Source organism: Equus asinus, chromosome 5 (assembly GCF_041296235.1).
Source record: "Equus asinus isolate D_3611 breed Donkey chromosome 5, EquAss-T2T_v2, whole genome shotgun sequence".
NCBI lineage: Eukaryota > Metazoa > Chordata > Mammalia > Perissodactyla > Equidae > Equus > Equus asinus.
In genome coordinates this window covers 37,524,601-37,549,815 of record NC_091794.1, presented here as the reverse complement: position 1 = coordinate 37,549,815, position 25,215 = coordinate 37,524,601, and the positions used below count along the sequence as shown (strand labels likewise).

Below are 25,215 nucleotides of genomic sequence, written 5' to 3'. Positions count from 1 at the left end.
TTGATAAGCAGTGCTAGGTCTGTGCCTGGGATCTGAACCGGCAAACCCCGGGCTGCCAAAGCAGAGCGAGAAAACTTAACCACTATGCCACCAGGCTGGCCCCCGTATCTTGTTCTTACTGGTGTTTGAGAGAGTGGTTTCTGGTCTAGAAATGGATTGACACTTAGGCAATAATTGATTTTAATTTATTAGTTTGCTTATGGAGAAAGAGAAATGAGAAGAGTAGAGGAGGAAGCCATACATGATAAAGTCACAGAACTCAAACGAAGAGCGTCACAGAGAACACTCTAGATCTGCATTATCATTCTCACTATGGTTCCTTCTCCATATGTCTACTTTGCTTTCCTTTCTGTGGAGCTTTAGTTTCTCATGTACAACGGGAATAATACTACAATCTATTTTGTAAGAAATTGTGAGGATTGCGTGATATCACATACGTCATATATATTAAGTGACCAGTTCATCACCGGTGCTGAGAAAATGTTTTCTTCTGAGATTACATGTGTATATACACAGAGAGAGGAGAAGGGAGAGGGAAGAGGGGAGAAGACACAGGACAGAGGTAGAGAGAGGACACAGTACCTAGGCGCTGTTTTAAGCACTTTCACATGAATTAACTCCTTTAATCCTCACAATTCAATAGAGTGGATGTTATCATTGTGAGAAAAAGCACGGTGGTTAAAAGCTCAGACTTGAGCCAGACTGCCTGGTTTCAAATCTTCCCCAGGTATTAGGTAGGTAGGTAGGTACGTTGCCAGGGAGTAAGTCGCAGAGTTTGGAGGAAAACTCAGGCTATCTGACTCTGAGTACACACGTGGATCTGGCGCTAGTACGGTCCGTTCTGGCGTCCAAAATCTTTTGGCTAACGGGCAGGGGTTTGGGGATTACTTCTATCATTCCGAACTTTCCATGATTGACTTTGTCCTTCCCTGGGAGTGGCTGATCTTTGTAAAAGACAAACCTAACAATATTAATTCCCTGGTTATAATGTTTCAGTCGTTCTAGAGAAACATTCAGTTTAACAGATCTTTCCATGAGGTAATCTACAGTATTTTCAAAGGATGGCAAAATTCGTATTTCTTTCCGTACTTGTTCCATGATTTACTTAGGCAGGACTGAGTCTTTAATTTCAGTATTCTCAACCCCCAGCCAGCACGTCACCTAGCACTTAGTATGCACTCAATGAATGCTTGCTCTAAGTATGAATGAACTAAAGAACCGCGGAACACAGACGCGGAGGGGGGTCAGTCTGGGAGTTCCAAAGTTCGGGAGGGGACACGGGGGCAGGCAGTGGCTGTCACATGACGAGGCGGGGCAAATCCCATGTGCTCCGCGGCGCCGGGCGCGGCTCCGCCCTCTGCGCCGGTCACGTGGGGGCGCCGGCTGCGCCTGCGGAGAAGCGGTGGCCGCCGAGCGGGATCTGTGCGGGGAGCCGGAAATGGTTGTGGACTACGTCTGTGCGGCTGCGTGGGGCTCGGCCGCGCGGACTGAAGGAGACTGAAGGTAAAGCCGCCATGTCCGGGCCCGACCCGGCCCCCCCACCCCCTCCCCCCGCATCCGCCGCCATCCGGGCCGGGACCGGCCACCCTGCGCCGCCGCCCCGGCGCCCTGGCCCGGCGGCCCACGCCCGGGCCCCGGCCCTCCAGGGCCCGATCCCTGGCCCACGTGTGCTCGGCCTGGCCCGGCCTGGCTGCTGGGTGGGGGCGGGGGAGCGCCGGACCGGAATATGCGGTCCCCGCGGGCTGGGAGGGCGCCGGGTTCGCAGGTCGCGAAGAGCCACCTCGGCCCGACCCGAGGAGGCCCCGCGGGCGCAGCACCGCGGCTCCCGGCCCGCCGCCCCCTCCCCCCTTTGCGGCCCGGCCGCCGGGAAGTGACACGTTGTTCTTTGGCACTGGCCGGCGCTGCGCAGGGAGGGCGCAGGGGAGGGAGGCAGCGGCGGCGGGCAGGGAGGAGCCCCCGGCCCCGCCCGCCCTCCGGGCCGACCCTCACTTGCTTGAAACCGGCTCCTCTTCGGCCGCCGCCGGCTTGGCCTTTTACGGCCCGACTCCCGCCCTTCCTGGCCTCCGCTCCCGGGTGGCGGCAGGCCTCGCCTCTGGCCCCGCGCGAGTGCCCCCGCGGCAGGCGTGCCTTGTGTGCCCCTGGGCCAGGCCCCGAACCCGGTGTCCCCGGGTGGGGGGTGGGGACACCACGGCCGAAGCTGCTAGCTCCGTTTGTGATCCGGGAGCCTGGTGCCAGCGAGACCTGGAATTTCCGGTCTGGTTGGTCTTGGGCCCCGCGGAGCCAGGTTGATACCCCTCACCTCCCAACCCCAGGCCCTCGGATGCCCAGAACCTGTAGGCCGCACCGTGGACTTACTCTTAACCGAGGGGGTGAGTGAGGGGGCTGTTTCAGCAGGTCATGGGGGTGGTAGGAGGTGATGCGGGTTTGACAACATGTTGATGGGGACATAAGCTGGATCTTTTCTGCACCTTCACCCTCTTGGCGCCTCCGCGGGGCTCGGTGTGGGACTCAGCCCTTGCTTCAACCCCTCCCCCACTCCATTTGCCTTAAGCTTGGGTCCCTTCCCCTTTCCGAGCTCCACTCTTTCCCAACAGGTGCTGGGGGGACCCTGATGTGGCACCAAATGAAATGAACAAAGCTCCACAGCCCACAGGCCCCCCACCCGCCCCATCCCCTGGACTCCCACAGGTAATTAGGGAGGAGTTAGCAGAGACTGGGGTGGGGGTGGGGGAGACCAGGCAGCTGGGTCAGGAACAGGTTCTAGCCTCTGGATTTCCCACCCCCATCTGTGTCAGGGCAAAGTGCAGCTTCCTGCTGCCAAAGTGAGACAGGGCCCTTGGGCTGTTCCCAGGGGCTGTCATGGGGAGGGGGTATGTGGACTGCTGAGGCTCTTGTCGCAGAGCTGCGCCCTTTACTTCACCAGCTTGGGTTCTGCCCCACCCGGGTTTCCCCTCTTGCTGAACTCTGGTCTCCCCCCTTCAGCCAGCGTTTCCCCCGGGGCAGACAGCACCGGTGGTGTTCAGTACGCCACAAGCGACACAAATGAACACGCCTTCTCAGCCCCGCCAGGTGAGGGGCCGTGGGGAGGGGACTAGGGGGCCTGGGTGGGGCCATGGAAAGCTTAGGCCAGTTTGGGTCTAGGATGGAAACTCTGGAGGCCCTGTACCTGCCCCAATTTCCTGACAGTTGCTCTGTGTTCGTTCATACGGCTCTGTACTTGGCGCTGTGGATTACTTAGGGTGGCTGGCCCCTTGGGGAGTATGTAGTTCGTGGGGGTGGCATTACTAGGGGTCTTGGTACCTTGAGAATTGGGGGCAGTGCTTTGGGCCCTGCTGCCAACTCCTGCTTTCCTATTTCGTCCTTTCACTGAGAGGTTGCAATTGCTCCTTTCCCCTTCCATTCTTTCTCTTGGGACTGTGGTGAGATAAACATTCCAGCTGGTTCTTGCTTTTCTCTATACCTTAAATTCTTCTGTAAGTGGGGGGATTCTCGTCCTGTTTCCTTCATTTTTTTCCCCTCATCACCTTGGGGATAATTCTCTTCTTTCCTGTCCCCATGTGCTCTCAGGGAGGATTCAGGTCTCTGCAGGTAATACCCCTTTGCTAATCCTGGACCCTCTCCTGGTCTCACCCTTACCCTCCACCCTAGTCAGGGGCTAGACACAGGGACTGGGGCTCTTCAGGGTGGGGACTTGTTTGCCGTCCAGGTCCTCAGTCTGAGGCTGACCGGTGCATGTTAGGGGCTAAATCTTGCACAGCGCGTATCTGGAAACTGGGAGACTTGCATGTTAGGGGTTAGTTCCTCAGTACTTTAGGGTGGAGCAGTGCATGCTGGGGAGTGTGTTGCCCAAAAGGGCATTACTTAGGCATGATGCATCTGGGTATTAGGAAGCCTCTGCATAGGGGTAGCCTGGTGGAGGTGACATGAGTACGCGTGGTGGTGAGGGAGTAAAATATATGCACAGAGTGCAAAGTGTATACTTGAGTTTGGAGAGCGTGTGTGAGTACAAGAGGCCACTTAATCATTTCTTGGTCAAGTGGGTGTTGGAAGTATTGGTCCCCATGCTCCACAGCCCCCAGTACTTCTCTCCAGTCTAGAGACATTGTGGAATGGCCGTTTTGCTGTCCACTTCCTCCCCTTCCCAGTGCCAACTGCCTTCCTCCCTCCTGACAGCACTTCTACCCTAGCCGGGCCCAGCCCCCGAGCAGTGCAGCCTCCCGAGTGCAGAGTGCAGCCCCCGCCCGCCCTGGCCCAGCTGCCCATGTCTACCCTGCTGGATCCCAAGTAATGATGATCCCTTCCCAGATCTCCTACCCAGCCTCCCAGGGGGCCTACTACATCCCTGGACAGGTGAGGCTGGAGGCTTGGGGGCTGGAAGCCACAGAACCTTGTACCCCCAACCCTCGCCTCCCCAACCCTGACCCTCCAGTCCCATCTCTTCTCCAGAGGTGGGACTTCCTTCTGGTCATCGCCTAGAGTTGGCTTGTCCTGTCTTGCCCTACATTCTCTTTGTAGTCTGATATGGTCCTCATAGCTCCCTCAACTCCTTGTCTCCCCTCCTCTCCCTTCCTTCTCCACCAGGGGCGTTCCACGTATGTTGTCCCGACACAGCAGTATCCTGTGCAGCCAGGAGCCCCAGGCTTCTATCCGGGTGCAAGCCCTACTGAGTTTGGGACTTACGGTAAGCATGGGAGGGAGTCAGGTGAGAACAAGTCCCAGGGAGCATCTAAACTGACCTGCTAATTCCTAAGACCCTTCCCACGCTTATCTCTTGGCCTAAAAATGATAGGGTTAGTAGGTAACCCTAGGGATTGGCCTAAATATCTAGCTGGCATGGGGAGGGGAAAAGAGTCTATCATATTACTGAGAGTTGGAGTCCTCCCCACATCAAGGAACATAGGATCAGGCACCAGTTTGAGGGCCTATTATAAACATGCCCTGTGACACTCGTTCCATGGTTGGGGGGAGCCCATGTAACATGGATTTGGGAGGTTTTTGTAGCTGTTTTTCATTTATATTCTAGGAAAGAATTAGTCTGTTCTTTATGGCAGTGGTTTCCAAAATTTTTTGATCATCTATCAGGAAAAATTTTGAGTATGTACCTCTAATACATGTATGTTTTTGTTTGTTTATATATGTATGCATAATTTAAATAAATAATACACTTATATTACTTGTCAAAAATAAATAAGTAGAGATTAGGGATGAGATTAAAGAATGCATCCCATTTTGGAGACCATTGCTTTAAGGAATTAACTTTTCCTCATCCTGGGCCTGGTTCGTAATGTTGCTTTTCGTTTCCTTGCCCCTTAGCAGAGGGCTGGAGACTGGAACTGGACTCAGGTTGAGTGGAACAGGGTTGGCAAATCTGGTTTTCTCATTCCCAGCCAAAGACCTGATTCTGTTTCAGGTTAAGTAGTTGTTGCTCCCTCAGAGTATATGTGTACGTGTTGCTGGGGGTGGGGTGCACACACGGTACCTTATGGGGTAGAGGGGCAGACACAGTCCTGGGAGCTGCTGTATGGTGTGGAAGGAGTGCTTGCCTACAAGGTGCGCGTGTGTCAGTGTCAGGAATTCTTGTAAACGCAGTTCAGACTGGTTCCCCAGCTTTGATAGGCACCTAATTCCCTTGGGGAGCAGGGTGGGGCAGAGCAAGGGGCTGGCTATGGGTGATGAGAGATTCTAGGAGTGGGAGGTGTTCAAGCAGGCATTTGTATATGGTTGGGCCCTGACGCTGCCACCATTCTTCCTTTCTTTGTGCCCCCCCCCCCCCCCAGCTGGCGCCTATTACCCAGCCCAGGGTGTGCAGCAGTTTCCCACTGGCGTGGCCCCCGCTCCAGTTTTGATGAACCAGGCACCCCAGATTGCTCCCAAGAGGGAGCGGAAGACGGTGAGTAGCAGCAAGGGGCTCTAGGACATCTGGAAAGGGAGAATCAAGGTCAGGCGCATTGTGGGTCAGGGAGCAGGAAGTTGAGGATAGAGATCTTCAGCTGAGAGTGGGCAGAGAATGGGGATCTGTGAAGTGCTCAGGTTCTCTGTAAGGTACCAAGATTTCACTGTAGAAGAGGCTCATGGGAAGACTGAAGTGGCAGGTGCAGAAATTCCTGAGAGACCTGGGTTCTGGGGTCCATAAGATGTATGTTTGGTTTTGGGTTTCTAGTGGCTCGCCTCCGAAATGGTGTTTTCTGTGGCCCCACCCCCCAGTCCTGGAAGCTCTTGAGGCCTCCGCCTCTGCTCAATCCTCAAGCCCTGGGCGTGGTGCCCAGAATAGGGTGCCAGGGCTGGGGAAGCCGCTGAGTCACCCTGGCTCCACCCACTGGATCTGGGCCCTGCCCCCAGAGATCAGGCAGACTAGCCACAAGTGAGCCGAATGGGTGCTTGATGGGGGTCCTGGGCCCCAGGGTGTGCAGCCGCTGACTTGGGGACTGCTGGTGGGACAGGGATGAGGAAGGGAGGGGCATTGTGATGTACAGGGCTGCTCTGTGAGGTCAGGAGTCTCTTAGGGGTGGGGGCCAGGGCAGGGACTACAAGAGCAGCCAGATGGGTTGACAGTAGAATTCATGAGGTTTCTGGCACCCACCCACCTGCTCTCCAGTGGTGGGATGAGGGGTTGGCCTGGAGTCATAGGAGTGGGGCAAGGTAGAGAGGTGGGCTCCTCCTGCTTCCCACTCATCCTGTACTTTTCTTTCCCCAGATCCGAATTCGAGATCCAAACCAAGGAGGGAAAGATATCACAGAGGAGATCATGTCTGGGGCACGCACCGCATCCACACCCACCCCTCCCCAGGTACTGTCTGCTCTTTGAGTGATGCCCGGGCTGGATGGCTGTTCTGTCCTGGACTCCCAAGTCCTTTGATTTTTTTCCTTCAACTAAGGGATTTATTTCCCTGCTTTCCTGGATTTCTAGGCAGAGCTAAAGTAGAAATGGCTCTAGTAAAGAAGGGTTGTGGGACTCTTCAGGGCAAACTTGGTAACCCTTTGTGTCCTGCAGACGGGAGGCGGTCTGGAGCCTCAAGCTAATGGGGAGACACCCCAGGTTGCTGTCGTTGTCCGGCCAGGTAAGTAAGCAGGTGGGGCAGAGCTTTTATGGGAAAAAGGAGTGTGACAATTTAAAGTGCTGAGCAGGTGGAGTGACTTGATATGGGTGCCAGAGAGGAATGACTTAGGTTTCAGTTAGTGGGATTTTGAGGGTTGGTTGGATCTTGGGTGAGAAAGGAAAAGGGTTAGATGGGAGAAGACTGGGGGAGGGTGTTGGATTGAGAATGCCTTGGCTGGGAGGCGGAGGAACAACAGCGGTGAAGGACTTGCCTTTAATTACTCATTCTTCCTTCCTGTGCTGCAGATGACCGGTCGCAGGGAGCAATCATTGGGGGCCGGCCGGGGCTACCTGGCCCAGAGCACAGCCCTTCAGAATCCCAGCCTTCATCACCTTCTCCGACCCCATCACCACCCCCAGTCCTGGAACCGGGATCTGAGCCTAATCTCACGGTCCTCTCTATTCCTGGGGACACTATGACAACCGGGATGATACAGATGTCTGTAGAAGAATCAGCCCCCATGCCACGTGAAACTGGGGAGCCATATTGCCTCTCTCCAGAACCCACTCCCCTTGCTGAACCCATACTGGAAGTAGAAGTGACACTTAGCAAACCAATTCCAGAATCTGAGTTCTCTTCCAGTCCTCTCCAGGTGTCTACCACCCTGGCATCTCACAAGGTGGAAATTCTTCCTGAGCCTAATGGCACAGTCCCATCTGAGGATCTGGAACCAGAAGTGGAGTCGAGCCCAGAGCTTGCCCCTCTCCCTCCCCCGACTTGTCCCTCTGAACCCCCCATGCCCATTGCTCCAACTGCCCAACCTGAGGAACTGCTCAACGGAGCCCCCTCGCCACCAGCTGTGGACTTAAGCCCAGTCAGTGAGCCAAAGGAACAGGCCAAGGAAGTTACAGCATCAGTGACTCCCCCGACCGTCCTCTCTGCTACTCCAGCTGTTGCTCCTCCAGCTACTTCCCCTGCTCAGGAGGAGGAAATGGAGGAAGAGGAGGAAGAGGGAGAAGAGGGAGAAGCAGGAGAAGCAGGAGAAGCTGAGGGTGAGAAAAGAGGAGAGGAACTGCTCCCCCCAGAGAGCACCCCTGTTCCAGCCCACCAGAATTTGGAGGCAGCAGTGGCCACCCAAGGTAAGGTGTCGGGGGGTGGGGGGGGCTGGAGGGTGTGGTTCTTCATGGGTGGCCTCCTATTTGTGCCATTGTGTCTGGGTCATAGAAGCCCTGTGATGGAGCCTAAGAGCTGGATTAAGGAATTTTAAGTCTAGAGACCTTAGAACTCTGGATTTACTGTGACGGAAGGAGGAACTATCATAGAGTGGCTGCTGTTTATTTTTCTCAGGGGTTAGGGGTACTCCTTAAGTTATGCCCATTTCTTTTTTTTTGGTCCCCCTAAACAGTGGCAGTATCTGTGCCAAAGAGGAGACGAAAAATTAAGGAGCTCAATAAGAAAGAGGCTGTAGGAGACCTTCTAGATGCCTTCAAGGAGGTAAGGGAGCAGAAGGTAACAGAGGGGAGAGGGCGCAGTTTGGCTGTGGAACAATGGTCATACTGCAACCAAAATGGAATGTTTTGCGGTTACAGGTGAACCCGGGAGTATCAGAGGTGGAAACTCAGCCTCCTGTAGGCAACAATCCCGGCCCAGAGCCTGAGGGCAGCAGTGTGCCCCTGCGGCCTGAGGAAGCAGATGAGACCTGGGACGCAAAGGAAGACAAAATTCACAATGCTGAGAATATCCAGCCTGGGGAACAGAAGTATGAATATAAGTCAGGTATGCTGAAGGAAGGGTTGAGACGGTGTGACTGTTTTTGTCAGGGTCCCAGGAGACAACAGTGGGATTGGTTCATCCTGTCTTCCTTGCAGATCAGTGGAAGCCTCTAAACCTTGAGGAGAAAAAGCGGTATGACCGTGAGTTCCTGCTTGGCTTTCAGTTCATCTTTGCCAGTCTGCAGAAGCCGGAGGGATTGCCCCATATCAGTGACGTGGTGTTGGATAAGGTTGGTAGGCTCGAGGGGGGTAAGTTTGGGCTGGCTGGCTGGGGAGGAGCCCAAGGTCATGAAAGAGTAGTGGCTCTAACCTGTTTCTCATACCTTCCCTGTCCTCTTCGCAGGCCAATAAAACACCACTGCGGCCACTGGATCCCAGTAGACTTCAGGGCATAAATTGTGGCCCAGACTTCACTCCATCCTTTGCCAACCTTGGCCGACCAGCGCTTAGCAACCGTGGGCCCCCAAGGGGTGGGCCAGGTGGGGAGCTGCCCCGAGGGCCGGTGAGTGGGACTGGGTAGAGGGGCAGATGGGCGGGGGAGTGGGCGTGGTGGCTCCCTGTATCTCACTGGGTGCTGGGAAGAAGTCTGCCCTGGATATGTGTGGTGATGGTGTCACAGGTTGTGCTGAGTAGGTTTTTATCTTCTCTTGTCCTCACCCTTGCTTAGCAGGCTGGTCTAGGACCCCGGCGCTCTCAGCAGGGCCCCCGAAAGGAGCCACGCAAAATCATTGCTACAGTGTTAATGACCGAAGATATAAAGCTGAACAAAGCAGAGAAGGCTTGGAAACCCAGCAGCAAGCGGACGGCGGCTGATAAGGACCGAGGGGAAGAGGATGCTGATGGCAGCAAAACCCAGGTACTGGCAAGTCCTGCTTTTGGTCTCCATTCCTTCTCTTCATGGTCTGCCCTCTGAGCCAGCCTGGTCCTTGTTCAGTCCATCCTCATCACTAGCATCTACCTAAGTCCTCACTACCCTCTGCTGTCCCTCCCAGCAGCCTCTGTGCTTCTGAGAACCTCACTGCATCCTGTGTCTCCTCTGTCCGCTCTCCCCAATAGGACCTGTTCCGCAGGGTGCGCTCCATCCTGAATAAGTTGACACCCCAGATGTTCCAGCAGCTGATGAAGCAGGTGACGCAGCTGGCGATCGACACTGAGGAACGCCTCAAAGGGGTCATTGACCTCATCTTTGAGAAGGCCATTTCAGAGCCCAACTTCTCTGTGGCCTATGCCAACATGTGCCGCTGCCTCATGGCGGTTAGTTTTCATTGTTTTCTAAACCTTGTGGTCTAGCTTCCCACTTCTATTCCCGAGACTCCTTGAGTCCAGCTTCTTGGTTCTCCTGCACCTGTGCTGTTGATGGCAGCCAGAAGGAGGCAGAGCCAGGAGCTCTTCCTGGGTCACGTAGTTAGACTCCTGGAGGGCCTTCCCTGCGCTGAACTCTTCTGAATGCGATGTTCTCTTTGACATACAGCTCAAAGTGCCCACTACAGAAAAGCCAACAGTGACTGTGAACTTCCGAAAACTGTTGTTGAATCGATGTCAGAAGGAGTTTGAAAAAGACAAAGATGATGATGAGGTTTTTGAAAAGAAGCAAAAAGAGATGGATGAAGCTGCTACGGTGAGAGGAAACCCACCAGCTCCACTGCCCGCCCAGATGCTACTCAGCTGGAGAATTGGGGGTGGGGACAAGTTGGGGGAGATAGTGGTATTTTGGGGGTTTCTTGGCCTTAGGACGTGAGTGCTTGCTGCTAGGCTTAGAAATCCAGACAGAGCAGGAGAGAGTGGTTTTAGCTGAGTGGTTGGGTATCTTTTGATGTGATCCCTGTCCCACGACTGGCAGGCAGAGGAACGGGGACGCCTGAAGGAAGAGCTGGAAGAGGCTCGAGACATAGCCCGGCGGCGCTCTTTAGGGAATATCAAGTTTATTGGGGAGTTGTTCAAGCTGAAGATGTTAACAGAGGCAATAATGCATGACTGTGTGGTTAAACTACTAAAGAACCATGATGAAGAGTCCCTTGAATGCCTTTGCCGTCTGCTCACCACCATTGGAAAAGACCTGGACTTTGAAAAAGCCAAGGTAGGAGTCCTGGAATATGGAAGGAGATGGGCCGAATGGTGTGTAGGGCCTGCTGTCCATTGAGCTCCCTCTTGGGCTGTTGTCACTGAACCACAGTGATGGAGCTGAGGGTCTGAGGAGGGGCAGGGCCTATGAGGTGAGGTGTTAGAAGTTCCTGACCTGATTCCTCTGCTTCTCTCCAGCCTCGAATGGATCAGTATTTCAACCAGATGGAAAAAATCATTAAGGAAAAGAAGACTTCATCCCGAATCCGCTTTATGCTGCAGGACGTGCTGGACCTGCGACAGGTATGTGTCCTCTCCTCCCCACCGCTAGTTTTCTTCCTCTAACCCTACCTCCCCCAGTTCCCAATGTTGGTTTGTCTGGCCCACTCTGATGTGATTACCTTGTGACTGGCCTCCGGTCCCCACAGAGCAATTGGGTGCCGCGCCGAGGGGACCAGGGTCCCAAGACCATTGACCAGATCCACAAGGAGGCTGAGATGGAAGAGCATCGAGAGCACATAAAAGTGCAGCAGCTAATGGCCAAAGGCAGCGACAAGCGTCGGGGTGGCCCCCCAGGCCCACCCATCAGTGAGTTTGAGGCTAGGATTGAGAAGGGGGCATTGTCAGGGGTGGTGCTTTCCGCTGATGACTTCTTGTTAGTGCCACGTGTCTGGGCCACTGAGACCCCATGATGGAACTGAGGATCTGAGGAAGGGAGGCTGGGGGCAGCTCAAAGGGACCAGGCTGCTAGGACTTACTCATTATTCCAGTATACTCTCCTTTTTATCCTAGGCCGTGGCCTTCCACTTGTGGATGATGGTGGCTGGAACACAGTCCCCATCAGCAAGGGCAGCCGCCCTATTGACACCTCACGACTCACCAAGATCACGAAGGTAGGGGTGTGTGTTTTGGAGGGGATGATGGTGGTGGTGGGAGGGTAAAGAGAGATCAGAGAGGCATTAAGCACAGATTTGGATCTTAGTGCCCTCACCGTCTGAGGTTGGGAAGGTGACAGCTGAATTTTCCCTCTTAGACTAACTGGTTAGGTTGCTAGAGACAGGACTGCCATCTAGGGGGGTATTCGCCTTGGTCTGGACCAGCAGTCAGCAAACTGACACGCACACCAAATCCAGCCCATTCTCTTCTTCTGTACACCCCACAGCTAAGAGTGGCTTTTACATTTTGTAATGATTGAAAAAAAATCAAAAAGTGAATATTATGTGATGTGAAGTTATGTAAAATTTAAATTTCAACATCCTGAGTTTTATTGGGACACAACCACATTCATTTCCTTTAAGTTGTTGTCTGTGACTGCTCTCGTGCTACAGCAGCAGAGTCTTGAGTAGTTGAAGTAGAATCTTTGACCTGCAAAGCATAAAATATTACTGTCTGGCCCTTTACAGGAAAAGATTGCCTGGGCCCTGGTCTAGGCCATTTGCGGCTGTGTGTCATGATGCTGGCTGGGGGCTTTGACCAGATCAGACCCATGACTCTCCATTCCCCTTCCTTCCGCAGCCTGGTTCCATTGATTCTAACAACCAGCTCTTTGCACCTGGAGGGCGATTGAGCTGGGGCAAGGGCAGCAGTGGAGGTTCTGGAGCCAAGCCCTCTGACGCAGGTATGGAGGCCACTGTAAAGAGCTGGGTGGTTGTTAATCAGCTCTCTTGAGGGCAGATCCTTGTCTGTGCTGGAGCCTTGTCTCCTCGTGTCTACGGGAGGCTTTCAGTACAAAGTGGTTAGGTAATACAGCAGGTGTGTACTTGGGTCTGGGGATTAAACTGCTTTAGTTTTGGGACTAAGACCGAGTGTCCTAACCTGGCAAGTAGGAGATAGAATGTAAGAACATAGTGATTTTAATCTGTGTTTTCTGCCTCCCCAGCATCAGAAACTGCTCGTCCAGCTACTAGTACCTTGAATCGTTTCTCAGCCCTTCAACAAGCAGTACCTACAGAAAGCACAGATAACAGACGTGTGGTACAGAGGTGAGGTTTCCTAGGTGTCTTTGTTCTTCACATTGAGAGTACTATGATTGGGTTTTGGTTGTTGTCATAGGAATCCTTCCACCTGTAATGCTCAGAGACCCTGCCTGAGATTGGGGCATATTCCTTATGCCAAGAACAAGGCTCAACAGTTGCTCAGCATGTTGGATAGTTAAGCGAGAGAGTGCCGGGGCAGTATTGGTGAGAGACGATGTGCCTCTTTCTTCCAGGAGTAGCTTGAGCCGGGAACGAGGCGAGAAAGCTGGGGATCGGGGAGACCGCCTAGAACGGAGTGAACGGGGAGGTGACCGTGGAGACCGGCTTGATCGTGCACGGACACCCGCCACCAAGCGGAGCTTCAGCAAGGAAGTGGAGGAGCGGAGTAGAGAGAGGCCCTCCCAGCCTGAGGGACTACGCAAGGCAGCTAGCCTCACGGAGGATCGGGACCGCGGGCGGGATGCTGGTAAGGGGCTGGGAGAGGAAGGGAAGGAAAGTGTGTGGGCTGGTTTGGGACCATCCAGTCCCCAGACAGTCTTCAAAGCTCCAGACCCTCTTTGCTAGGAAAACTGGAACTGGACAGTCTCTGATCTGTTTTTCTGCCTTCAGTGAAGCGAGAAGCCACGCTGCCCCCAGTGAGCCCCCCAAAGGCCGCGCTCTCTGAGGAGGAGCTGGAGAAGAAATCCAAGGCCATAATTGAGGAGTACCTCCATCTCAATGACATGAAGGTAGCCAGTGGGAAGGGTCTGTGTGGTGGCAGAGGGGGCAGGGAGTGGAGGGGCAGGGAGTGGAGGGCCGGGGCCAGACAGTGACTGCTCTCTCTGTCCTGTACCCTGCGCCCCCTGCAGGAGGCAGTGCAGTGTGTGCAGGAGCTGGCCTCACCCTCCCTGCTCTTCATCTTTGTGCGGCATGGCATCGAGTCTACACTGGAGCGTAGCGCCATTACTCGTGAGCATATGGGGCGGCTGTTGCACCAGCTGCTCTCTGCCGGGCACCTCTCCACTGCTCAGTACTACCAAGGGTATGACTGACTTCTGTGGGCCTCCCGCTTTTATATACGCACAAGTTTCCCTGCTTTGTAGGATCCGTGTAACCTTGGATAAGAGTGTAGGCTCCTCAGCCATCTTGGTCAACATTACTTTTGGCAGGGATAGGGGTGAACCATCTAAGAACAAGAAAGTGGCCTTAGCTTGAGATAACTGCCTGGTGTTTAGGAAATGCTCCGCAGTTGTTCCTTTAGCCATGCCTTGTTGCCCCAGGAGGAGGGTGGGGGCGCAGCTTGTCTCATCTAGAATGCCCTCACTTTGAATTGTCTTTGCAGGCTGTATGAAATCCTAGAATTGGCTGAAGACATGGAAATTGACATCCCCCACGTGTGGCTCTACTTAGCAGAACTGGTGACGCCCGTTCTGCAGGAAGGTGGGGTGCCCATGGGGGAGCTGTTCAGGTAAGCCCCCTTTGGTGGAATTGAAGACGGGAAGAAAGGCCTGGGAGGGGAGGGGGGTGTGGCAGGTTAGATGCCTGGGTTTAGGGAGGGATAGGGTAGTGCTGAGAAGGCTTTGGAAGCTATCAACGCTGGATTTTCCTCTTGTAGGGAGATTACAAAACCTCTGAGACCCTTGGGCAAAGCTGCTTCCCTATTGCTGGAGATCCTAGGGCTCCTATGCAAAAGCATGGTGAGTGAGAGCCTTTTGGGGGTGACGTGTTCGGGACTTCTCTTCCACCATGTGGTTTTTTAGCTGCTTGAAGTAACCCTGAAGAGCCTCATGGTCCTTTGGTGGGATGGGGTTAACAGTGCTGGTAGTGCTGGGTTGGTACTTGGGAGAGGAAATGTTGGGGCTGGCACTCTCCCTCGGACCAGTTCCTGTTTAGAGTTCTGGAGGAGATGCTGGGAGAGGCCAAGGGTGGAGAAGAATGGGAATCTAAGACCCTAGGCCCTTGATTGATTGATTGATTGATTCATTGATCGATCCAGTGCTTTTTAAACATTTACCACATGTTTAGGCACTGGGAATACAGCAGTGAATAAAACACAGTTAGGAAATCAGTTGGGAAAGAAAAAAGTAAGAAATACACAGATTTGGGGCCGGCCCGGCCCGGTGGCACAGTGGTTAAGTGTGCACGTTCCACTTCGGCGGCCCGGGGTTCGCTGGTTTGGATCCTGGGTGCGGACATGGCACCACCATGGCATTGGCAAGCCATGCTGTGGCGGGCGTCCCACATATAAAGTAGAGGAAGATGGGCATGGATGTTAGCTCAGGGCCAGTCTTCCTCAGAAAAAAGAGGAGGATTGGCAGTAGATGTTAGCTTAGGGCTAATCTTCCTCAAAAAAAGAAAAAAAGAAATACACAGCTTAATAAAAACAACAGTGTAAAGTAAAGCGTGAAATAAAATAGTTGAAATGGAGTGTCTTCAGTACTGTGAGATTGCAAAGGAGTGTCTCTTTGGTAATGTTCATGGCAGAAAGCTTTCCTGGAAGCTGCTTTGTGAACGTTGGAATGTTAATTGATGATTCGCAAGTGTAAAGTCAGATGGAAAAGGCAAATTGGGTGTGGTACTCAGTAGTAGTGAGAAGTTGCGAAGTTCTCATTCAAAAGAGTTCAGCTCTCTGGAACCTAGAGGAAGGAGACTTTGAATTGAAAGGAATTGTTCTTTCAGCATCATATTAATCCTTTTAGGTAGAAATATGTACCAGGATAATGTCTTTTTAAAAGAAAAAGAAAAAGCATGTTGAACTACTTATGTATGTCATTGAATCTAAGGTGCCGTAGCTTGCAAGACATACTCTTTATGCATTACTAAGAAAAGACGTGGTCATATTTCTTAAATGCAATACATCAATTGTGAGACAACTCAATTTTAGTAGTGTTAAAATGGGCATCTTTAAAATCCATGAAGCACAATAATCTTGTTAAGGGTTGAGGTCATCATTCTGAATGTGTTATTGTTGAAGAGTGATGCCTTTAGAATCTCTTGCCCCATACACAAAACAGGCTAAGACTGCTGTTGATTTGAGGGTTTCTGATTTGGGTTGGGGTCGGGGGGGTATATCTGCTTCTAAAATTTTCTGGACCTGGGAACCAAAAAAACATACTTGTTAGAAGTTGTTCTCTCCCATAAGCATTTGTTGCTTGAAATAATGAAAAACTAAGCTATTTTCGAAAAGGAAATGTAGATGAGTGTGGAAGGCTAGGATGAGATGTTTGGATCCAATTGTTTACTCTGGTGGATGAGTTCTTGTATCTTTGGGTAATTATTTGACTGATGTCTCTGCCTGGTACCAGGCTGTAGGCATGGAGGGACTGTGGTACCTCTTACCTCTGTAGCATCCTGAGCTCTAACGGGCACCTAGTGGGCTCACAGTAAATATTTGTGGGATGACATTTGTGAAGCTGTTAGATTCTTGGAGAGAGAGAGAGAGAGGGTTGCTGACTTGGTTTTATGCTTTCCAGGGTCCCAAAAAGGTGGGGACGCTGTGGCGAGAGGCTGGACTCAGCTGGAAGGAATTTCTGCCTGAAGGCCAGGACGTCAGTGCATTTGTGGCTGAACAGGTTTGCGGCTAGAGTTAGGTTAATTCTAGCATTTGGGGCTGGCCACTTCTCCCCCTTTCCTCATCTCATTCACATGGGGTACTGACTTCCTCACTCTGGGCCTTTTCTCTTGCAGAAGGTGGAGTATACCCTGGGCGAGGAGTCAGAAGCTCCCAGTCAGAGGCTGTTCTCCTCCGAGGAGCTGAGCAGGCAGCTGGAGAAGCTGCTGAAGGAGGGCAGCAGTAACCAGCGGGTGTTTGACTGGATAGAGGTATGCTCCTCCTGGATGTTGGGAAAGAGGGATAAAGGAGAGGTAGTTCTTGGTCTAGGGGTGGGGGCAGCAAGAATGGAGACTTCAGGGCACAATTCAGAACTAAGGTCCATTTTCTTCTCTTTTCTCCTGCACAGGCCAACTTGAGTGAGCAGCAGATAGCATCCAACACATTAGTTCGAGCCCTCATGACAACTGTCTGCTATTCCGCAATTATCTGTAAGAGGGGCTGGGGAGATGGCAGGGCAAGGGTGGGCCCAACAGACAAATGGAGGGAGGGGGGTTTGGGTCTCTGCCTCCTGGTCTGAACCAGGCTGACGGTGCATTAGTCCACTTACCCGTTTCTTCCTCCCTGTAGTTGAGACTTCTCTCCGAGTGGATGTGGCAGTGCTGAAAGCGCGAGCGAAACTGCTACAGAAATACCTGTGTGATGAGCAGAAGGAGCTGCAGGCGCTCTATGCCCTCCAGGCCCTTGTAGTGACCTTAGAACAGCCTGCCAGTAAGAGCCAGGCTGCGGGGCGTTGGGGGGTGGAGGAACCACCAGAGAGCAGGGTGCAATCACTGGAAAGGTCTCAGCTGGAGAGAGGTGGCTGGTCATTGGAGAGCAAAATGCCCAATTGGTTGATTCCTTCCCCTGCAACTTTTGTTTCTTTGCCTACAATTGGAAGGAATTAGACTCAGCCTTGAAGGTTAATTGACTACTTGTTTTGGGCCTAGTCCACTGTTAGATGTCTGGAGCGCAGAGGTGATAAATGATGACATTTTCTAAGTATCATGTGCTCCCTCTGCCTGGCATGGGGCTGAGATGCTTCTCTTTCCTTGCCTCATTTAATCCTCGTAACTGTTGTTTAGAGTAGACAGTGTTATCCCCTTTGCCATATTGGGAAACTGAGGCTTAGGTTAACATGCCTGAGGTTATGCATTCAGCAAATAGGTTTGTACAGGGCACTGGGATATTACCAATGAATAACTCAAGCACAGTTCCCGTGTGGGCATGGAGTTGGTACCAGAGTGATGAGTGTTGGAAGCTGGGTCCTGCAGGGTGCTTTCTAGGGGAGTACACCTAGTCAAGGGATAAGGAGTGGGAATTAGCTAAATGATAAATGGGAGCACTTGAAACCAAGGACCTATGTGTAAAGGAAGGCTCTGTGGTAGAGAGAACTTGACACAAGGTAAAAGGACTGTTGGAGGAAGGCCAGTGTGGGAGAGCACAGCAGCCAGTTGTATGTGAAGCAAGATGGGGCTGGAGTGATGGACATGGACCAGGTCTTGGAGGGCTGTGAAAGTCATGGAAGGAGTTGTGAGCTTTAGCCTAAGGCCAGGAAAAGGCCTTTATGGGATTTTAAGCAAGGAATAAAAAACAAATCGATTTTAGTTTTAGATCATCCTGGCCATTAGTGGGAAGAGTGGTTTGGAATGAAGTGAGTGTTGAATGCAGCAGGATCAGCAGATCAGGAGCCTGTTGGTAGTGGCTCAGCCTTGCTAGTGGCATTGGAGATAGGAGAGGAGTGGGTAGATTTAAGACATACACTGGCCGAGGAGTGGGTAGTGAGAGATCAGATGTCCTGTATGACTGCCAGGATGGTTTTAGCAGGTCGGGGAACGGTGTGGTACCATTCACTAGCAAGTAGGGAACTCTGGATCAAGTTAAGTTTGGTCATAATTGAGTTTGTGGTCCATAGGTAGGGGTGATCAGAGATGTCAGGTAGACTGCTGGGTATCTGAATTCATCTAGAGAGGAAGAGGTCAGGGCTGGAGGCTGATCTGCGAGTTGCTGGCACAGGCTAACACATGTGCAAGTCACAAGGATGTGGGATTGCCCAAGGGAGAGTGATGAGGTCCTGGGATAGAACCTTGAGGGGGTGGAGGACCTATACATAGGGACTAAAGGAGGACAGGGCCCTATGAACAAAGGCTGGAGTAATTTTAGGAGAGGGAAGACGCCAAGAATGCTAGATGTTGCTTGAGATTTCTACAGGAGCAGACCTCCAGGGCCTCTGGAGTTGAAAAACATGGAGCTCCTGCTGGCAGATAGAGTATTTGCTGGAGCAGTGGACAGAATCCAGATTGGAAAGGACTGAGTAATACTTGACTGAGAAAAGAAGAAAGGAAAACAGCAAGTGTAGATAAAATATTTGAATTCAGTTAATCTCTTGTCAAAAGTTTTTGTTCAGCTGTAAGAGAGTGGTTGTAAAGGAGGCCGTTTGTGTTTAGGTGGGAGAAACTTGGGCTTGAAAATACAGGGCGGAGTGGATAACTGATTGTATAGGGTCCCCAGGGTGGGTATGCATGGGATTTGGAGCACAAGTTTGGGATAAATGATCTGTTGCCTTTGCTGTAGGATGCGGGTGGGAGGCTGTCCATGGGCAGTTGTGGATTTGAGGGTGTGCACACCCTAAGGAACATTTTGGCCTTACAGCTCCTCACAGATGGCTCAGTTAACATTTCACCCAAACCTGGGCTCTAGATCTTATGCTTTCTCCTTTTCTCTATTCGCTACTCTGCCTCCCTTTGCTTTTAAGAATGTAAAGTTGGCTTTGGAAACACTGGCAGTGTACTGTGGGGATTGGGCTAGGTTGTGTTCAGGGACTATGGGACAAATGCTTCAGCAGGCCGATAGTAGCCAGGGGTTATGATTCCCCAGATTCAGGAGCACCAATCTTGCATATAGTTTTCCCCATTAAATATATCATGAGTGGAGAAGTTTGAAGCTGCTGAGGTGAGGCTGGGCAAGTTTGTAAGGTTTGGCCAAGTGACTCATTCCTACACGTGTCTCTTAGATCACAAGATTAGTGTCCTGTCAGAGACCTGGTCACTCTGGAATGGTCAGACACACAAATATCAGGATGATGGGTCAGGACCTTGTTTTTAAGTGGAGCTTGGGAGGGATCCCTGGGTGGGATGGGGTGGCTGTAGACAGCACGCCTCTAACTGCTGTCTTGCCTGCTTGCAGACCTGCTTCGGATGTTCTTTGATGCGCTGTACGATGAGGACGTGGTGAAGGAGGACGCTTTCTACAGCTGGGAGAGTAGCAAGGACCCCGCTGAGCAGCAGGGCAAGGGCGTGGCCCTTAAATCTGTCACAGCCTTCTTCAAGTGGCTTCGTGAGGCAGAGGAGGAGGAGTCAGACCACAACTGAGGGCGGGTGGGGCCGGGGACTTGGAGCCCCATGGACACTTGGATGGCCCAGCCAGCCGCCTGGACTGCAGGGGGGGGTGGCAGCAGTGGCGGCAGCAGTGGGTGCCTGTAGTGCGACGTGTCTGAGCTAATAAAGTGGCTGAAGAGGCAGGATGGCTTGGGGCTGCCTGGGGCCCCCCTCCAGGATGCTGCCAGGTGTCCCTCTCCTCCCCCCCCTCGGGGCACAGAGATATATTATATATAAAGTCTTGAAATTTGGTGTGTCTTGGGGGGGGCACCACCGCCTGCCCCTGGGGTCTTTTTTTATTTTCTGAAAATCACTCTTGGGACTGCCGTCCTCGCTGCTGGGGGCATATGCCCCAGCCCCTGCACCACCCCTGCTGCTGCCTGGGCAGGGGGAAGGGGGGGCACGGTGCCTGTAATTATTAAACATGAATTCAATTAAGCTCACTGCCTCTCTGCTTCATGGCTTGCTCCCTCTGGAGAAGGGGTATGGATAGGTGGGCAGCCTCCTTTCCAGAGCTGGCACTGTAGCACTGTTCCCTGTAACCTGGCACCCCTCTTGCCTCTTCCCCTGTCCATGATTGTGGGGGCTGGGGAGTCACTTTCCTGGAGTATTGGGCCCTCAAAGTGGACATGGTGGGGTGCCCTGTTGGCTAGGAGGGGAGAAGGGTGACAAGTAGCTGTGGGGTACTGGACCAGCACTTCCCGGTGGCTTTACTACCAGATGTGATCCAAACCCCTGTGTATGGAGAGGGCCCTGGGTTTCAGGCTGTTGATGGCCAGAGAAGCCCTTTATGGCTTCAAGTCTCATCTGTAAAATGAGGAGGCTGGATGGAAGGTCTTCTGTCCCCATGCAGTATTATTGGCAGCCCGGGCCCAGTGAGTTACTCCCTCTGCCTGAATTCAGGGTCGCTCTGCAGTCGGGCCTGGGAGGAGACGAGCTTTTTCCAGGCTCGGCCCCAGGCCGCCCCTGCGTGGCTGTGACGTCGGCTTCTCCCCGCCCGCCTTGGCTGGTGACGCAGGTGGCCACGCCCCCGCGCTTACGTCACCGGCCCGGTTCCCTCTCCCGGGAGCGGCGGCGGACGCGCGGCTCCCACCCCCTCCCCTCTCGCGGGTTCTCCCCTCCCCGGTGGCGGCCGCGGCCTGACCCTCTGCAAGGCGATGGCCCGGGCCCCGAGCGCGGGCTAGTGTGCCTGGGTGCCCTGTCATGGGCTGTATCGGCTCCCGGAGCCCGGCGGGTCAGGGTAAGAGGCGGAGGCCGCGCACGGGTTGGGGAGTCGGGCTGCGGCTGCCCGGTGCGCGGGCCGCGGTTGGGGGGGGGACTTGAGGAGGGGGCCGGTGTCGGGAGAGGGAGGAGCCTGCAGCGGGGAGGCGGGCCAGGCAAGAGAAGGGAGCGGGCCTGAGCGGGGAGGGGGCTGAACCGACTCGGGTTCGCTCCCCTGGCCTGTCTGCTTCTGGGCTTTGCAGGGGAGACTCGTGGTCTTTCCATCTGGATTCCTACCGTTCAGGGTGGCAGGGAGGGGCTAGTCAACCCTCCCCAGCTCATGGCGACTGGCGTTGCACGCCCACACACACTCACCTCCCTCTGCCTACACCTTTCCTCTCACTGTCCTGGGAGTGGCCCTATGCTGGGAACCTGCCTCTCCCAGCTGTGTCCCAACCCCCTTAAGGAGGTAGCCGGCAAACGCTGGCCAAGCACCCTATGGAGTTTTTAACGAAAACTTACTCTCCCCTTCAGAGTCACTAGGTTGATGAAGGGGACTGAGGTCCCATTTGGGGCACCTGTGAGTACCTGATCGCCTCTCACCTCTGACAGCTGTTTTAGTTTCCTTCCCCCACTCCCAACAACAAAATCACCCTGCCCTGTAGAAGGGAACAGGAGCCCAGAGGGAGGCCATCAGGGCTTCCTTCTCACAACTGCTGACCTCTGCTTGGGCCTTGGTTTCCATGGATGGTGGTGCACCTTGGGGCCTGGCCTGAGTCCTGTGCATCTGAGGTTGCCCAGCCTGCTTTACTCCAATGTCATGGATTTCTCCAAGCCCAAGGCTAGGCAGGAACTTGTGATATTGAGGGCTGGGTTTGGAATGGGTCCTGGGCTTTTAGGGCAGGTGGTCAGTCACACAGGCCTTGGTGTGGTTGGTACTTGAGGTTCTTTGGAGCTAAGTCTCTACCTGACGTTTGTCTTTCCTTGGGTTCCCATGAGGAATTCTGGGATTTGTAGTCCTAAATTAACCTCATGGCTTTCAAAGCTGAGAAGCAGTAGGCTGGTCTGATCCTTCTTGCCCTACTAATGCTTGAAGTTTAGGAAGTCATTCCTTATGGTAGTCAGGGGAGAGTTTGGCTGACCTCAGGACTGGCCTTGAGAGCCCTAATTAGGTACTAGCTGGGGGCCAGGGATGGCCTGTAACCTTGTGTCTTCCTTCTGGTTGGTAGCGTTTCTGGGGACCACCAGCTGGCTGAGGCTCAGGGACAGAGACGGCTGCTCCAGCTAAAGGTCAGTTGTGTACATTGCCTCTTGGCACTGTCTAGGGGATGGGCCTCAGCTCCCTGAGCTCCAGAGAGCTTGGCTGGGCCCCTGGCGCTCCCACCTCCTCAAAGCCATGAGGCAGGAGTGTTCTCCTTATGTGACTAGGCACAGGTTCCAAGTGGGGAGGGGACTGGCTCAGCATCCGGAGCCAAAATAGGAATAGAACTGGGAGCCGAGCCTGGAGCAGTTCTGGGCTTTTGGTTCTCTGCATCAACACAGCCAGCATGCCTATGATTTCTGTGCTGGGCAAAATGTTTCTGTGGCAGCGTGAAGGGCCTGGAGGACGATGGACTTGTCAGACAAGTCGCAGAGGTGAGACCAGGGACTGTAGATGTGATCTGGGAGGTGATGGGGAGCTGAGGAACAAGGTGCTCAGGTGGCAAGAGGAAAATTACTCTGGCTTAGATGTTGAGAACCAGGCTGAAACAGGAACAAATAGGCTGGAGTCGGACAGGGCGTCAGGGAAAAAGCCTTAGGGGACTGGGGCAAAAGTCAGAAAAAACCATGGGTTTGTCAGAAAAGAAGAGTGAAGAGCTGTGTACCAGTTGAGGTTGGCAAGAGGAAAGAACTAAGAGAAGGAAGGCAGGAACCTGCAAAGGGTCCAAGGTGGTGGTCGGGAGGGGTCGGTGATGTGGTGGAAGAATGTGGTGTGCTTTCCAAGAGGAATAGGTAGGCAGAGAAACCGGAGAAGATTTGGAATTTATCAAAGTTTAGATTTCAAACCTAGGGTTTTGATGGCAAAATACATCCAAAGGAGGAAGGTGGCCCCTGGCTACCACAAAATGGCCCCAGGGCCCTGACGATCAGGGCTGGGGGATAGGGGCTTTCAGAGTTGTGGAGAGCACCAGGTGGTTGCAGATATTCTGGGAGGTGGGGAGAGGAGGTGAGGAGAAATCATAGGGCAACAACGGATGAAAATGGGGATCTTGGCAGAAGTGGGAGCCTAGCTGAACAGCCTTTCCCCAACCCCTCAGTGGCCTCGGACCCAGCGTGGGCTGTGGAGTGGATCGAACTTCCTCGGGGCCTCTCTCTATCTTCCTTGGGATCTGCTCGGACCCTCCGAGGCTGGAGCCGGTCCTCTCGCCCTTCCTCCGTGGACAGCCAGGACTTGCCAGAGGTGCTGGGCCCCCAGTGTTGGTAGGGGGAAGGGGGACCGCATTCACATGAAGAGGATCTCTATCCCCCACCCCCGCCTTGCCAGCCTGCTTCTCGCTCCCTTTTCCTGCGAGCGGAGGCGCTATCCGGCCGGCCCGCAAGGCCGCCCCCGCCACCGGTCTGCTCTGCTCGGCGCGGTGCCAGCGGGCGGGCTTGCTCGCGCCTTCGACGCTGACGTCAGCGCCTCCCAGGCCGTATCCCGGGAGACCCTGTTGCATGGTGATGGGTTGCCAAGGAGACATACACCTTTTCTCTGGGCCTGGGCCGCAGCTGCGCGGAGCACCCGTACGGATGGCTTCGTCGGCTGGGGGGAGTGAGGGGAGGGAGGGAAAGCGAGCCAGGAAACACCCAGCAGGTGCTCCTCCCCCCAGTCCTGGCCAGAAGCTACCGGCACCACCCTGGGGGCCCTGTCAGCCAGGTACTGAAAGCGGAGGGACAGAGGGTGGGCCTGAGGTCAAGGGGCATGCGGAGCCCTTCTGAGGGTGGGAATGTGATGGAGGAGAGCTAGGCAATGCTGGGGAGGGGGCGTGTGCCTCTGACTTCATTCATTCACAGGGAGAAACGTTTGCCGGGGCTTGCCAGGGAGCACTGAGCCAGGTGCAGGGTGGAGGTAGGAACCCAAGTGAATCAGACTCAGGCCCTGCCCTCCTGAGATCCCTCAGGAGAGATGCAAGGGCAGTGCTGGGGTGGGGGTGGGGGCTGGAAGAAGACAGAGGAAACTGGACTGAAAAGATAATAGGAGGTGGCGCTTGAGTCAGGCCTTAAATGGTAGGGAGCATTTTGTCAGGCCAGGATGGCATTCTTAGCCCAGGGGAAGCTGGGTTCCTTGGCCTGGAGGCAGGAGGGCTGCTTTCTGACAGAGGAGGTGGAGAAGTGGGGTTTTACTGGGCAGACGAGATCAATGGTGGATTCCAAGCAGGCCTGACCGGAGGCAGGGGCCTCGCAGAGTGGATTCCTTCAGTCCCTGCCTATGAAGCTTGCACTTCATTGGACACTAGAGAGCCCAGAAAAGATTTTAAATAGGGACGTGTTGTGACCAGTTGCGCTCCAGGAAAATTGTTTACATTTATACCTTGCCTCATTCATTTAGCTTATGTATTTTGAGAGATTATTCTCTTCTAGGAACTGTGCTAAACACTGTGCAGTAGTGACCAAAAGAGACCAAATTCCTCAAAGAGCTAAAGACCCATGAGGGGAACCAACAAGAAATAAGGAAACATGAAATAGACCTCATTACACCCGTGGAGGTTGTTGGTAGGGAATGGTGACTTGTTACAGACTATAGGGGGAGGTTGGACAACTGGTAGGGTAGCCAGGAATGCTCCTCTGAGGGAGCGATATTTCAGGCAAGACTCAAAAGATGAGAAAGAGCCAGCCAGCTGTGGGAAGAGGGCCGGGGAACACTTATACACACAACATTCTAGGCTGAGAAAATAGCGTGGAATTTGAAGAGCTTAGGGGACCACCAGATGTGCTAATCTGGGCACTGAGGGCTTGAGAAGGGCAGTGGCAGTGGGAGCAGAAAGGATGAGAGTCATATTAGAGGCACTTAAGAGATGGAATCATTAGGTCTTAACAACAGATATGGGTAAGCCAAGCTGAGGGGAGTGTTGGTGGTAATGCTGAGGTTTGGAGCCAGGCTGAACGGGAGAATAATGGGGTGATACAAAGTAAAGAAGTCCAGAAGCAGGGCCAGATATGGGGAGGTATTGGGTTTGGTTTTGGTCAGGCTGAATTTCTGGTCCT

At 53.5% G+C, this 25,215-nt stretch overlaps 2 protein-coding genes and 2 non-coding genes across 24 annotated transcripts in view; all 4 read left to right on the top strand.

The window, feature by feature from the left end:
• Positions 1-1,352: 1,352 nt before the first annotated feature.
• Positions 1,353-20,230, top strand: EIF4G1 (eukaryotic translation initiation factor 4 gamma 1). Of its 16 annotated transcripts, none has more exons than XM_070509296.1 (34): positions 1,364-1,503; positions 2,313-2,369; positions 2,595-2,688; positions 2,983-3,069; positions 4,174-4,350; positions 4,582-4,681; positions 5,024-5,094; positions 5,778-5,890; positions 6,695-6,787; positions 6,992-7,058; positions 7,343-8,176; positions 8,443-8,531; positions 8,627-8,813; positions 8,906-9,039; positions 9,153-9,311; positions 9,480-9,665; positions 9,866-10,063; positions 10,281-10,427; positions 10,650-10,886; positions 11,069-11,173; positions 11,299-11,458; positions 11,663-11,763; positions 12,386-12,488; positions 12,750-12,852; positions 13,080-13,312; positions 13,456-13,574; positions 13,695-13,867; positions 14,168-14,293; positions 14,441-14,522; positions 16,299-16,397; positions 16,513-16,647; positions 16,785-16,866; positions 17,006-17,146; positions 19,601-20,230. In XM_070509296.1, exons 8-34 carry the CDS (start codon positions 5,846-5,848, stop codon positions 19,783-19,785), a joined length of 4,323 nt encoding a protein of 1,440 aa, XP_070365397.1. In that variant the 5' UTR covers positions 1,364-1,503; positions 2,313-2,369; positions 2,595-2,688; positions 2,983-3,069; positions 4,174-4,350; positions 4,582-4,681; positions 5,024-5,094; positions 5,778-5,845; the 3' UTR covers positions 19,786-20,230. The 16 variants fall into 16 exon arrangements, with proteins under 16 accessions (XP_070365394.1, XP_044627136.1, XP_044627133.1 ...); XM_070509295.1 differs by having other exon boundaries at positions 9,477-9,665; XM_070509291.1 differs by lacking the exon at positions 5,024-5,094 and adding an exon at positions 3,568-3,588.
• On the top strand, positions 8,217-8,295 carry LOC123286154 (small nucleolar RNA SNORD66). The gene has a single exon (XR_006528428.1). It is a non-coding gene; the product is annotated as a small nucleolar RNA SNORD66 (small nucleolar RNA).
• Positions 11,508-11,583, top strand: LOC123286210 (small nucleolar RNA SNORD66). Its single transcript, XR_006528479.1, has one exon. It is a non-coding gene; the product is annotated as a small nucleolar RNA SNORD66 (small nucleolar RNA).
• Positions 20,231-20,603: 373 nt separating the features above from the next.
• Positions 20,604-25,215, top strand: part of FAM131A (family with sequence similarity 131 member A) — an 8,958-nt gene continuing 4,346 nt past the window's right edge. The window contains exons 1-3 of one of the 6 annotated variants that reach the window (XM_014846175.3): positions 20,818-21,031; positions 22,221-22,281; positions 23,289-23,431. Coding sequence is in view for 3 of the 6 variants with exons in the window: in XM_014846173.3 (XP_014701659.2) it covers positions 20,606-21,031 (426 nt within the window). In the remaining 3 variants the exon portion in view is untranslated. Of the gene's footprint in view, positions 21,032-22,220; positions 22,627-23,288; positions 23,432-23,699; positions 23,888-23,964; positions 24,080-25,215 lie in introns of those variants that run through there. The other 5 variants (XM_044771216.2, XM_014846174.3, XM_014846173.3 and 2 more) reach the window with 5 other exon arrangements.

Bases quoted from the DNA above. Each gene is read 5' to 3' on its own strand.
- EIF4G1 (XM_070509289.1), top strand. From the start codon at position 2,629: ATGAACAAAGCTCCACAGCCCACAGGCCCCCCACCCGCCCCATCCCCT. The intron at 11,764-12,385 runs GTAGGGGTGTGT...TTCCTTCCGCAG, and splicing joins GACTCACCAAGATCACGAAG to CCTGGTTCCATTGATTCTAA. The intron at 16,398-16,512 runs GTTTGCGGCTAG...TTTCTCTTGCAG, and splicing joins GTGCATTTGTGGCTGAACAG to AAGGTGGAGTATACCCTGGG.